Here is a 14,611-nt window from a genome sequence, read left to right on the forward strand (position 1 = left end):
AGGATGTTTACAATGGTAAGTGATTTTACTAAATTTACTGTTTTTCTCTTCTTTATCACACTGCAACAACTCAGCAACCTATAAATTCTTGTGCTATGGGATATTAGAATCTGCAATGAGGTCTCATAAGAGGCTGTGTATGTGCAGGGGTGACTTGGACCAGGCCAACCTGGAGCACTGGGTGAATGAGAAAGGACTGAACAAAACAAAGTATTAGGTGCTTCTTCATTTGCACGAAGATAAAATGATAGTATCTATAGCAGCACTCAAACCTTCCAATGACGGAGTTTGTTACCCCAGTATTATGGAAGAGAGAAAAGAAAAAAATAAATAAAATAAAAAAGGATAATGTCAATGATTCAGTGAAATGAATAGACAAAGCCAGGGATTTAGCTCAGCAGTTTAAGTGCCTGCCTAGCAAGCATGCGGTTGAGTTCAATTCCTGGTACCAATAAATAAATAAATAATAATAATAATCATGTTTCATTTATGTGATAAGAATGACATAGTAGCATTTAGTGCCACATTAGGCTGAACTTTTATGTAATCACATATAACCTAACAAAAATTTTAATAACATTGAAACAAAAATATATTTATAAAGAAGAATGAATGCTAGTGGTTCATTTGAAAATTTGATTTTTATTTCCCTAAAAAGATGTTCAAGATGTAATCCCCAGTAACTGACTTCATTTGAAAATTAGTGTTGGCAGATGTAATCAAGTTAGACAGGGCTCATATTAACTAAAATCCTAACCCAATGCAGCGACTGTCCTGTGAGCAGGGCAGAGCAGACACAGACACATGACAGAAGAAAGTTGTGTGAAGATGGAGGCAGTAATCTGAGACACGCTGCCTTAAGACGAGGAAAATCTCGAGATACAAGGCACAACGAGACAAGAAGCAAGGATGCGCTCTTCCCTGGGAATTTGGGAAAGAGCTTGACTGTCTGTGTCGGTCCAGTTTCATCACTAACAGCAATACTTGAGATAATCAGTTTATAAAAAGAATGAAATTTTATTTTTGTTCACTGTTTGGCAAATTTCATATTTAGACTTATTTTTCTAGGATTTGCAATCACAAAACATCCACCTTTATATAAAAAAAAAAAACTGTTTCAAAAGGTTTGTTTCTAAGTAGAAACCCTATTCAAACCTAAATCAATGTACTCTGTTTTGACAGCTGTTTCCAAACCCTAAAGCAAGTTTTAAAATTCATAAGACAATTAATGTTTCTAATACAGCTAGTAAATGTAGAAATGCTCAGGTGAGCACCTTGACTATACTACTAGTAATTAGAAATTGTATTTAGCAAATTAGTAGCTAATCAGAAATAGTATGTTTTGTACTTTATAATCTAGCACTGGATGTAGGTAATATGAGAAATCACATTGAAATATCAAAAACAAGGGCGGAAGAAATACTGACAACTTGAAGATATGTGCTATGGTCAGTTCATTTCAAAAAGTTCAATTTAGGGAATATTTACAATTAAGCTTTTATACCATATCAATTTTGAATGCATTTTAATTTATTTTTTTTTCAAAATAAAGACATTAGAAAAAAATTTTACATAATCTGTATTGAATTCACATATTCAAATAAGGCTTTACCAATAATGGAGATTAACACAGAACTAGCATCTGGCATTTAACTTTACGTTGCAGCAACTAATTGCCCTATGAATTACAGAAGAACGATACTGTTTTCATTTTGTTCTTTCCAAAAAATTAATAGAAAAAAGCTTTAGTAATTTTTGACATCTATATATAATTTCTCCAAATTTTACATTTGGTGAAATAAAGATACCTATAGTAGCTCAATTAACATTAACAGAAACTTTAACAAATGATTCTGATGATGGCAGGCAAATAATTTTTATTATAGGCAATTACTTGAACTGCACATTTAGCTTTATGTATAGCAAGTCATGTGGGAAAAACAACCACAGTACAGTTTCCAATATCTAGCATTTATTCTCACTCTTTAAAATTTCACTTTATTGTTTTTCTTTTAGCACTGACACCGGCAGGATTTGACCGGATTCTGAAAGTGAGAGCTCTCTCGGAGTTACTTGTAGTTTCCGAGTTGGATAGCAGAGCGCACATACACACATCGGAAGGTGGAGGGCTGGATCTCCCAGTACTGGACAGGGTTGCTGAAGAGGCTCACACCTGAGTAAGAAGCCTTTTTGGTGTTGTATCCTGGTGGGCAAAAATCATTTGCTCCAACTGCAGAAATGTTGTTGTTATGAAGGTAAACGACCTGCAATGGAAAACGAAGGACAGAGGTTATTTTCCCCTAAATGCACTGACACCCTTCATGTAAATATTCTTGGTAGTCTTTGGAGTCTCCATTTGGAAAACTTCAACACAAATCAAAATTCGCTTTCTCTTTTTTTTGCAAACTTGCTTTTCTCTTCTTTAATCATCACTCCCTTGGTAAACTGTACACCAATCATTCTAGATACTCCAATTGGAGACCTGGTGGTAGTTGTTGAGTCTTCTCTTAAACTCTCTAAAAGATCATGAAATCCTTCTAGCCTGACCTTCAAAATGTGCAGAGGATCCAGCTGGGATCGGCAGCCTGACTTCAATAACATTGTCCAAGCTTCTGGCCTTACTCTAGTATTAAAGTAACCCTGAATAGGCTTCTTGCTTCCTCTTCTTTCTTTCTAAATCTTGTTGTTTTCATTGCTTCTCCCAAGCAATTCTTTCAAGAATTAAGCCAAAATCTCTCTCTCTCTCTTGTGCTCATGTTCCAGTGGGTTTCATGACTGTGTATGAACAGCTCAAGTTCTCACCACTGCCTGCCAATCCTACATGCTCTCACGTCCTGCTCCTTCTCCATCTCACTTCACTGTTCCCTCCAGCCATCTACTCATTTGCTGTTCTTCAAATAGTCATACAAGTTTCCTCTGGGGAATGTGATTCAAGGGCATCTTTCACTTGGAATAGTCTTCTTCATGATATCTGCAAGGCATGCTGATTTATGTAACTCATGTTCTACCACCAGAGAGGTCTTCCCTGATCACTACAATCTAATGTTCTGTATCCCAGTTGCATGTCTCATATTACACAAGAGAAATTGCAGTATTTAAACCTGTGCATCCAATTTATTTCACTTAAGATTATGACCTTAAAGAAAGGGAAAAAGAAAAATAAAGGACAATGAAAGGAAAAAAATTGTATAAATAGGAGAGGCAAAAAGGTTGAAGGGAGAAAGGGGAATGAGGAAAAAAAAAGAAAGATATATTATGTACAGGCACAAATTTCCTATGATGGATGTGATAAGTAAGTATACCAAACATGTACTAATAAAAATAAAGTTAAGGCATTTTAAAAAATCAATACAACCTACAGTAATCAAAAGATATAATACTGCTATAAAGATACTTACAGGTAAATGTAATAGAACCAAAAGCATGGAAATAAAGGCTCACATATCTAAGTGATTTTCAACAAAGGTGTAAATTATTTAAGGAAAGAATAAACTTTGTAGCAAATGTCTTTTGTACAAATGATTATGTGTATTCAAAAATGCATTAGAGTCCCACATAATATACTAACACTAACTCAAAACTGGATATAGACATAAATAGAGGAGTTAAAATTATAAAAAGTCCAAAACTTCTATAGTCTGAGGTTCAACACCAACATAGTCTCAAAACACAAATAAATAAGATTACCTCAACTACTGGGTCCCTGTAGCTGGGGATCATATTGAGATTTTACTGATAATGATTAATATTTGGGGAAAGCAGAAATGTCACACAAGATTTAGTGATGGTTGAATGATAATATCATTTTTACTAAAAATAATTGTGAATGTAGTAGATAGTATACTTACAATCTTGTAGGAATTAAGGTAAAAATTGGTAGCATGTAAACAATTAGAGATAGAAAATCAAACATGAGACTTTTTCAAATACATGGCATTATGCAAATATCCCTGAGAATTGATTGTATTTAATAGGCTCATTTGTGATTTAGGTCAAAAATTGTCCCCTAGAGGCCTTTTGAGGCTCTAGGTAGGACCTTTGGAAGATGATCGAATCTTTGAAGCTATATAGCTGAGTTTTTGTTAGTTATTGTTAGGTCTGGTGAAGAGATAATTAATAGAAGTGTGTCCTGGGAGGGTATACAATCTCTCCCTTTTGTTCTCTTTAATTCTCTCACTGCTTCTTGGGTACCATGGTGTGAGAAATTTCTCTACCTATACCCTTCAACCTTGCCATTTCTTGATAAACCCTGCCAAACATGGAACATGTTCTTTATGAACTCATTAAAGTGATTCTATAATCTTTATGTGACTGATATTTGACAAACACAATCAAGAAGGTGAAAATTATCATTCAAGGATATAAAATCCAAAGCAAAGACAAGCAAAAGTTCAACAGCAACTGAAACCTTACTAGTAAAAGCAATATGCGGCCTAATGACATCATCTAAGCACCTTGGTAAAACTACCTGCACTTTATTCCACCAACAGCAATAGTTTTTACTAAAACAGAACCAGCATTCATGAAAAATATTTTGTTTCTTGAAAATCTAGTTAATGTAAATTGTGCTAAATCAATTTAACTGACAAGTTATGACAAACTCAACAACAGATTTTAGTGTTACTACATTGTTGTCAGCATAGTAAAAGATAAACCTGTCTTCAGACACAAGGAATATTTAGGTTATCAAAATGATAACTTTATAAGATGCTTTTATCTATAAGGCTTTGTCAATATATTATTTCTTAATCACCTTTATCAAAGAAGCACATACATTTCTGGAAAAAATGAATTTTAAAGGTTCTTTTCAAAAAGCTGAAAGTTTGATAAAATAAGAATATATGTATGATCTATAAAATCATGCTATTAATTTTTTGAAAGTCTTGAATAACACTTTCTCTAGTTGTTAACAAACAATCCATTAGTAGTTTTAAAAGTTAATAATTTATTATTTCATAAATCTGGAATAAATATTTACACAGAAATAGTAAAAATTCTTTTTGAGCAATAGATCGAAATTTGTTTCTTCTCAAAACATGTATAGTAAACCCAGTATGCTGGTATTAGCAGATGGAACCTTAGGAGACAATTAGGTTATAAGTAAGGAACATTCTAGAATGGTTTCCATGTCTTGCTAAGAAAAAGCCAGAGACCTAGCTAGCTCTCTGCTAGGTGAAGACACAACATGATGCTTGCATTTGCATCCTGGAAGACAGTGCTCATCAGAACTCAACCAGACTAGCACCCTGATCTCAGATTTCCATCTATAGAAGTGCTATGGCACCCACATTTTTTGGTATTTTGTGAAAGCAACCTAGATGACTCTAACACTATAAAAACTTCTTCCCAGCACAGCTTGTTACCTCCTAACATCACGGTAGAGAGGATTTGCTCTCTAGGTATTTCTGACAGCGAATCACGTTTTTGCATTACCTGGATGTACTTGTGCTCCGCTAGCCCTCCAGGCACCTTGATAAGCTTGTTGTTGTCCAAGTGAAGCTCCCTCAGATGTGGTGTGTTGGCCAGAGAACCATTGTCAACAGCAGAGATGCTGTTGAAACTCAGCCCCAACCTGCAAGCGCAAGTAGAAATGAAAGTCTGTAATACGCACCAAAGCCCATTAAGTAAGTAGGGAGAAAAGGACACTTCTGGTTTTTGCACATACTCTCCTAACTACTTCAGAGTTCCTTTCCCAATTTCTCTGAGCCTCAGCAAAAAGATCTTTGATCTTAGGATCTCAGCTGAGTACCAACTTTTTAAGATTCTTTTGAGTGAAGATGACAGGATGAACAACTCTATTAGATGCTTTATAGCATTCTGGAGTCACTTCTTGAACAATGTAAGGCTGTGTACTTGTACTTCCCTCCTGCAGAGTAAGCGCTTCCCATGTCTCACCTCCAATATTATATTATTTGACATGCTCCCTAAATAACTTCTGAGACTGATCTAAGGAATATAGCAAATGAATCTGACACAGAACTAAAAAAAAAAAAAAAAAAAAAAAAAAAAAAAAAAAAAAAAGAAAGAAAAATATATGTGGCAGCATCATTCCAGTTAATTTGGAAATGAAGGAACTAAGCAGTTTTTGGTGTACTCATACAAAATAAAAGCTGTAGCATTCTAAATGTCAGTGTATCTACTCTCTAGAAGGGTTAACAAAAGTAGCATAGGCATTGGATTTAGAGAGCTCCTTGGTGGCCGTCTAAGTCACTCTAGAATACGGTTATGCCAGCAACTCTGTTTCTAACTCAGATCTTTGCTTCGGTTCTTTATCTCTTGTCCCTTTCTCATTTACTTATCCAAGGCCTTCAAGTTTAGTTAATGTAAACTTTTGGTTCATATTTTTCAACTTAAATGTGTGACATCTTGCTGCTTCCAGAGCCAGAAGTAGTTGACTTTCATTCACGATTAGTGTGGTCAACATTCTAAGGATGAGGCACGCAGGGACAAAGTGATTTCAGCCCAAAAGGTAGAAGGGAGTAACAGATATGAGGCAGCAAAATAGTATTTATGGCCTGACAAAATAAGGGAGATTAGTGTTTATTGTTTTATGGCATCAATAGCACAATTGGGTGGTTTTAGCTATTTGTTATTAATCTGGCATCTTGGCATGGACATTTTTATTTTACCCTCAGTCTTAAACGTTCTTGTCTTCTGGCCTTTACTTTCCTATGTCAGGATGGTATCTTCTACACATCACAGCACTTGAAGTTGCAACATTCTATTTGGATGTGGTATATTTATTAGAATGTAACATCTCTAATAAGCTATAAAAGGAAACTTCATTTTCATCCCTTTTTATAAGTTGAATCAAAAAGCTTTTGGGAAACATATTATATATGTGATATTACTTGAGGCATGGAAGGGGCAGTGGTCACATAGCTCAGAAACCATGGTCTTCAATATGAAGTAATACTTCACCTACTAAAGGGGATAATGACCTTGCATATGTAACACATCTGTATATGTTTATGTGAGGTATGAGCATTATGTTTTATACTTCTGAAGTGAAGGATACACTATTTTCTCTCAAACTGTTTATAAAAGTGAATCTGTTATTTCTATCTTATTTTGCATTTTTAAAATAAAAAGTAAATAAAATTTTACAAAAAGGAAAAAAAGTGAATCAGAATAGTTCTGAAAGTGCTCTGCCATCAGTGGCTGCTTCTTCTCCTTTTCAGTTTGCTTTTCTTTTCATCTCATTTCTTCACTTTTATTTTTCTTTCTTTCTTTTTTTCTTTCTTTCTCTCTCTCTCTCTTCCTTTCTTTCTTCTTTAGTCAGTGCTGGGAACTAAAGGTAGAGCTGATATCTATGCACTGAGCTATGTTCCAAGGCCCTTTTATTAATTTTTAATTTTGAGACAGTCTTACCACACTCCTACTAACAGTACCAAAAACCTTGTACTTCAGTTCTCAAAACAATATGACATTTTCAAAATATGAGCTGGTGTTGGTGCTGTACTGTTAGCAGCTATACTCTTTCACAAACTTTTCCAAAAACTTTTAGGTAAGTTGAACCCTGGGATTATTATAGACAATAATGATTGCTAAAACTAAAAAGAAAGTTTCTAATTATGAGCATGTGGGCGCTAGCATACCCAACCATTTTTCTAATAGTAATTAATGAAATAATATTATTACTTAGCCAAGTTATTCAGTCCTTTCAGGCTAGATGCATCAACTTTGCTGATTTTGTTTCCATCAAGATGTAACTCAGTAAGGGAAGGTGGGAGACCTGGAATATGGAAATACAAGATGCTGTATTAGCAGATAAACTTTATATCCACAGAATATGGAAAGAATTAAGAACGTATGCCATCAATTTTCTCAAAGACATAGAATTTCAAAGAATCTTTTTTATTTTTAGTTTTTCCATTCCATTTATAGTAATGTTCATGTTTAAAAGTAAAGCATGAAAGATTTTCACAATTTAACAGATTTTTGTCTTATCAATGGTTACACTGAAGTAAAATACTGAATCTCACCACTAATTTCCATCATTATTAATAGGCTAACACTGCCCTGATAAAAGATACATGCTATAAAATGAGCACTTAAATATCATGGAATGATTATGTGTGTAAATTAAATCAATGTGCAAACTCAACTGGGCATTTTGATTCAAGAGGCTCATGAATAACTTACACTGCTGCACTATGCTGGCCTTAGACTAATCAGCTTTTTCCAAAAATCATCAAATATATCAATCATGGGGCTGTGTAGAAAGAGCTGAATCTGAGTAGGACCTATTAAATCAAGACTGTGTCTTTATAAAAGAGGAATCCAGCAGCCTCTAATCAAGTGATCTGCCATATGTAGAACATCTGGTGAAATGATTTTAAATCCATCATACCCACTGGACCTCTGGATATATGCCTTGAATAGCTGTGATTTCCAATGATTTAGTACTATAAATATAAAAGTTAAACATTTTAATTTCATTTCCTTTCCCCATCCATGGATGTATTCCTTTTTTTTACAGCTTTTCACACTGATCCACTTAACGCAGTAGCAACAGCCACAAAGAAAATAGCAAGTAAAAGGTACAAAAATAAAATCTGATTGGCAAAAGTTTTATCTATTTGTCTATAAAGATATAGAACTGAAAATCAAAGGTCGCATTTGGTGTCGCATTTTATCCTACAGAATTATATCTTACAGAACTTTGGAATTTTACTGAAATAATTAAGTCCATTTTCAATAAAAATTATTATAATTCTCTCTATGGCAGTATGGCTTTTATATAAAAGATGAAGGAAATCAACTTCTTCTTACTAAATGTATACTGTGTACAAAACAGTCTTAGCTTTTTTCCTAATCAATTCTGCTAATTCCCTCAAAGCAAAAATTATTGACAATTCATTGGTAAGGACAAAACAACTCAAACATACACATTTTATAAGTTATCTATCTCAAGTAAAAAATACGCTGTGATCCCAGATAGCCAAAATAAAGTTAAAATATCATGTTCTTAACTGAAGGAAAAGAAATGACAATTTCAATTTTCTTATGAATAAGTGTTAGAGGGCCAAAATCATTTAAGGAATAAATAATTTCATTAATTTTGTTCTCCTTGTATCAAATAAATGTGAATTTTATATTATGATAGTGGGTCATAGATGAATATAGCAAAGCAAATTGCATGTACATTCTTTCTTCCATCTCATCACGGAAAAAATTTTAAATGCACAGTCTTTAACATTCCAATTATCATCACATTTATCAGTCTTTACTAGTATCTAAGTTTTGCTCCTTCTGAAGAGTCAGTTTCTGAAAAGTCAAGCCACAACTAGGAGAAAGTTTGGCTATGAACTAGACTCTGTCTAGTAGCATAGAGAAAGGTAAATTTATCAATAGCTTCTTTACCCTATGCTACTTTGATATTTGACTAAAAAAACTATTCTCTAGTTATTTTATGTATTTTCGTCTTCTCTTCCTTTGTGAAAGATAAAATACATGAGGATTACTTTATTATGTGTATATAATGCAATCCTTACTTACATCTAAAATGATCCTCACAGTAATTCTGGACCAAAGGTGTTATTTTTGCTTCCATTTTGTAATTAACAAAATTAATGTTTTAAAGACATGAATAATTATTTTAAAGTCAAATAACAAATTATACCTTTCACTAAGTTGGTGTATTTCAAAATTATGATATGTCATTTTCTTTCCATTTCCATGTGTGATCAAAAAGAACGTGACCAGGACAATGCTTATGTGCAAATATAAGAACCCTAGTGTTAGTGTAAGAGGTATTCATTCATCTGCTGGATAAACAAAAATACACAAGGAAGGAGGACTTGTCCAGGGTCTGACCTCAGCCAAGCACAATCTCGGCTCTGCAACTTTCTACTTCCTATGACTTACGTCACAGTTTCCTTTACCTCATTGAGCATCATTTTTTCTTATTTTTCGGAGGATGATACTACTATAGAGGTATGTTTTGAAACCATGAAAAGTATTTTAGATGCTACCTGGCACTCAGCAAGTGTTTGATAAGCTGCAGTTACTACAGTGTTTATGTTCTTACATGGTAGCAAATAAAAACCAAGACAGAAATAATGAGAAAGGACTCTTTAGGATACAAAGAAAACATAAGAAAGTTAAAGATTGTTCAGTGATAATATGTTTACCTGGGGGACAGTTTGAGCATTACAAAGAATAGCAAAATAAAAGACTTTCCTATATATGTGTGTGTAAACACATATACAGATACGCATGCATATTACTTCATAACTATATACATATTACCTATGTCTACATATGTACTTCTCTGTGCATGTGTATCTATATATATGTGTGTGTGTGTGTGTGTGTGTGTGGATCCACTTATAGTCTTTACTCAGAATCTATGAAGATTGGTTCAAGGCCTCCACAAATACCAAAATGTGCCAAAGACTGAGTTCATTATATAAAAAGGTGTAGTGTTTTCATATGATCTACATACATTTCCCTGTATTTTTTAATCATTTTGAGATTATTTAGAATTTCTGATACAAAGGAATTGTAAATAGAAAGTTGTTACACTGTACTGTTTAGAGATGAACTCCATACAGATACAATTTATTTCATATATTTTTTACCCATAGTGGGTTGGATCCATGAATATGGAGGGAATATATATATATAAATATATGTATAATATTACATATTTAGGTAAGATATATGCATAGTATATAATATGTAAAAACAGCAAAATATATAAAATATAATAAAAATATTTTAAAAGTATTTTTTGCATACAACAAAATAAAGACTCATTATAAAAATGCCTTTTATGCTAGAAATCAACATTTATCCATCTGTCCATCCATCTAATTATAATCTGTCCATTCCTGTATTTATTTTTAGAGGATCAAAAGAATGCTCCACACTAAAAGACAATGATAAAGGTTAGGGGCAGTAAAAAAGCAGTCTATGAAATAGGTGCTCTCAAGGGTGATGTTTCCATAATATCACAGTAGAGTAAAATGTTTCCATGAATAAGTACATGCATCTAGTACGCAATCCAAGAACCAGGAGTCTGAGTTGAGGAAGGTGAGGGAGAGACAGACTTAGGAGAAAACTCAAGAATATAAAGGCGCTTTTGTGACACAAAAGCCATGAAGTAGAGAAGATGTTTAAGTTATAGATCCTTTTCTGCAGCTAGGAACTTTTCTGACTCAGAACCTGTCTTAGGTGCCTCTCTTGGGCTTCTATGTGACTGTCAGCTGCTGCCTCCTCTTCTAGCTTTACTCCAAGTGATAGGTAGGATCTTCATTCATTTTCTGTGTCAAGAGTTCTGTACATCGTCTAAGCCTACTGAGTGTTCAAAACATTTTAAGTAATGATAGGAGGAAATATAATCTCTACTATGTGTGTGTCATATAGTCTTCCAAAAGCTATTTAACTTTAAAACAACTCAATGATGTGAAAATATTATCCTCATGTTACAGATGAAGATTGGAGAAGAATGATATTAAAAATGTTTCAGAGAACGTTCTATCACCTGGAGGGATGGAGGTTATGTTGGTGTCAGCGATGCGGATGTAGGACAGTCTCTTCATTCCCTGGAAGGCTCCATTTTCAATTCCGGAGCTCTTCAGTGGGTTGGTGCCCAGTTCTACAAATGCAATGAAGGCAAGGATTTTAGAGAAGAATTCAGGGAATTATAAATCATGGTAGTGTCCATTTTGATGAGGATTCTAGAAAAAATTTAGGGTCAACAGCATCTTGACTAAAGAACACAAAAAAACTGAAAATAATGCTCCTCAGAATAACAACAAACAAAAAGATTTATAAAAAGTAATACTATTTAAGGATCGAAGAGAAAGCAAATGCTATTGTTTCAAAATACAAATTATGGCTTGGTATTTAGCTCAGTGCAAAGACCTGGGTTCAATTTGTAGTACTGTGAATTAAAATCATTACTTAATTAATTAAAAAGCAAGTGCTTATCAATTATACCTATGTTACTATAATTCGAAATGCTATTAAAGAATTTGAATATAGCATTTTGTAAGCCAAATGTAAAATTATACTATTGCTACATATATAACAAAAGTATAACACATATTAAATGTTTTATGTGTTTTCAGAGCACACATACACACACGCAAAAAATCCCAACTGTGAACAAGGGTCCCAAAAATATCTTAATCAAGCACTACTCAGATCTACCCTTCTTGTCGGGAATATGGTGGGGTAGTCACAGAGCTCCTGCCCTCTCCATGTTCTCATATCCTCCAGGTCAAGGAATAAAGACATCCTTGTAAGACACAAGTTAATGAGTCTCCCACTTCTCCTGTCGCTGTTACTACATTTCTTACAGAATTTGCGTACAAAGGCTCCAGCTTATTCCTGTTCCTGCAGCTAAAGCTTACTTGAAATCTCTTAAATTGAATCTCAATCTTGGTCTTCAAGTGATAAGAATCTATGTACCTATGACAATCATCTGATTCAGTCCGTTGAACACAGATTTGCGCACTTTGGTGATCTCGTTCTCATGGGCTCGAAGCTCCTGAAGAGTTTTGGGCATTTTTTCTGGCAATTCCTTCAGATGATTCTTAGACAGATAAAGTCGTTCCAGTTTCATCAAAGGTGCAAATGCTCCAGGGCTGATTTTGCTAATTTTGTTGTTGACAAGGATCAATGCCTATAGAGAGCAAGTAAACAAATAATTCCCTTTAGAAAGAATCTTAAAATCTTCTGTATGCATCTTTATAAATGTCAAAAACCCATATGCATGTATATAGAGAGGAGAGAAAAAAGAAAGATGAAAGAGAAAGAGAAAGAGAACGAGGAAGAAGAAGAGAGAAAATAGATTCACTCTATGAAACCAACAAAGAAATCTGGAAAATATCAAGAAACTATAAAAAGTAAGCAAATGTGATTTGTTTACACATCTGATATTTGTATATACTTCTTAAAAATAAATACTCTTAAAGATCGAATAACTACAATGACCCAAGACACCCAAACAATCAATGTCACACACAGCCATCCTGCAGTTTGCTTACCAACCTAAAGGTTCATTTCCATTGACTATTGTCACAAATTCATGTACAGCAACGGGCAATGCTAATGTACACTATCACCAGCAATGCAAGAGACTAAGATTTTATTGTAACCTCACAAAAAGTTGTATCTTTTATATAGCTATGTAGTTTATTTTGATTATGTTCTAGTTCATTTTTTACTTTGGATATCCTTGTCAATCAAAAGATGAAATCAATTTTCTTACTATTTACTTTTTTAAAATCTTTTTTTTTTAGGAGAGCTTGCTCAATAACACAATCTCTCTCTCTCTCTCTCTCTCTCTCTCTCTCTCTCTCTCTCTCTTCTCTCTCTCTGTCTCTCTGTCTGTCTGTCTCCCTCTCTCCTACTCTCTCTCTCTATGTGCATGTTAGCATTTGCATATTTATAAAGATGCATGCAGAAGATTTTAAGATTCCTGCCTCTCAGGCAGGGCTCAGAGGTTTCATTAAATAATTTAAATTGATCAGCATGATCTTCCTACCTCAGCCTCTCAAGTGCTGGGATTAAAAGATTGTACCACCAGGCCCAGTATACTTCTTATTTTATTAAATTTTAATATTCTTTAATAGCTGATACACAGAAAGTAGTGAGTATGACATAAAGGAACTTACTATATTTTCTTCTGGCTATCTGCTTTTTTTTATAACGAAAAATTTTACATGACAGTTATGTTAGTGTTTTTAGTAATTTTTAAATTTTTGTTTGTGCATTCTTCTAGTATGAGGCATTGTCTCTAATTTATGATTGTTATAGCTATAGGTATTTCTAAATGTACATATAATTTTCTTTATTTCATTCCAGTGATCCACATGTTTTAAAAGCCACATGTGTTTTTATTTTAAACCAGTTTACCTGCTATTCTTAAGGAATTTTATCAAATAATTTTATCAAGGCCAAAGAAAATTGTACTTTCAATGTCAGTGCTATTGTCATTTTCACATATATGAAAATGTAGAGGGGGAAATGAATTAAATTCATAGGATATGAGGGTTTTCAGATTCATAAATACAAGTATATTTTCTGAAGGCAATAAATGGCTAATCCACATTTATTCTAGTGCATTTCATTTACTGCATTAAAATTTAAGAGTAACAATCATTTAATCCAAAGTGATGCGTTGTTGGATTAATCTAGAACTCTTAAGTGATTCCAATAAATATTACAAAAAATTTTTAAAATTTTAATGAGATTTAACAAAATTAATGTTATAAGTAAAACTTTAGAGAAATTACTAGAAATCAGAGCCAGAAGAGTGAAGGGTGACTTGCATCTAGTAGCTTATCACAAATGCAAAATGACAAAGAATTAAGTAAAAATGCAAAAGAGATCCTTGTACTCACCTCTGAAGCAAAATTCTGAAACTTTGATATACTTAAATATATGAAACATGGTATGCAATATCTTTTCTTGAAAATACATGTTGAGCTCTTACTTTTAGTATATATGATTTTCTTCAAAGCCTCTTATGTGAGGTTTATACTATATCAGGCATTATTCTAAGGGGAGTGTTTTAGCCATGTATTTATAGGCAGTTATTTGCGCAAATGTCTGATCCTGAGTTGTTACATTCAGTCTGGCTCTTATCTGCTAT

The 14,611-nt window shown here is 33.5% G+C and overlaps 1 protein-coding gene across 3 annotated transcripts in view; it reads right to left on the reverse strand.

Moving 5' to 3' along the window:
* Positions 1–1,454: 1,454 nt before the first annotated feature.
* Dcn (decorin) overlaps positions 1,455–14,611 on the reverse strand; it is a 33,160-nt gene continuing 20,003 nt past the window's right edge. For 2 of the 3 annotated variants that reach the window (XM_063254089.1, XM_005006333.4), the window contains exons 4-8: positions 12,424–12,637; positions 11,492–11,605; positions 7,642–7,735; positions 5,434–5,572; positions 1,509–2,264 (exon numbers count right to left, since the gene is read on the reverse strand). In XM_063254089.1, the coding sequence (XP_063110159.1) occupies positions 2,070–2,264; positions 5,434–5,572; positions 7,642–7,735; positions 11,492–11,605; positions 12,424–12,637 (756 nt within the window). In that variant the 3' untranslated portion in view covers positions 1,509–2,069. Of the gene's footprint in view, positions 2,265–5,433; positions 5,573–7,641; positions 7,736–11,491; positions 11,606–12,423; positions 12,638–14,611 lie in introns of all 3 variants that reach the window. The other variant, NM_001173042.1, reaches the window with a different exon arrangement.

The sequence above is a fragment of the Cavia porcellus genome, unplaced genomic scaffold, assembly GCF_034190915.1.
Source record: "Cavia porcellus strain 051 isolate PalLab524CR breed Dunkin Hartley unplaced genomic scaffold, mCavPor4.1 scaffold_8, whole genome shotgun sequence".
Lineage (NCBI taxonomy): Eukaryota > Metazoa > Chordata > Mammalia > Rodentia > Caviidae > Cavia > Cavia porcellus.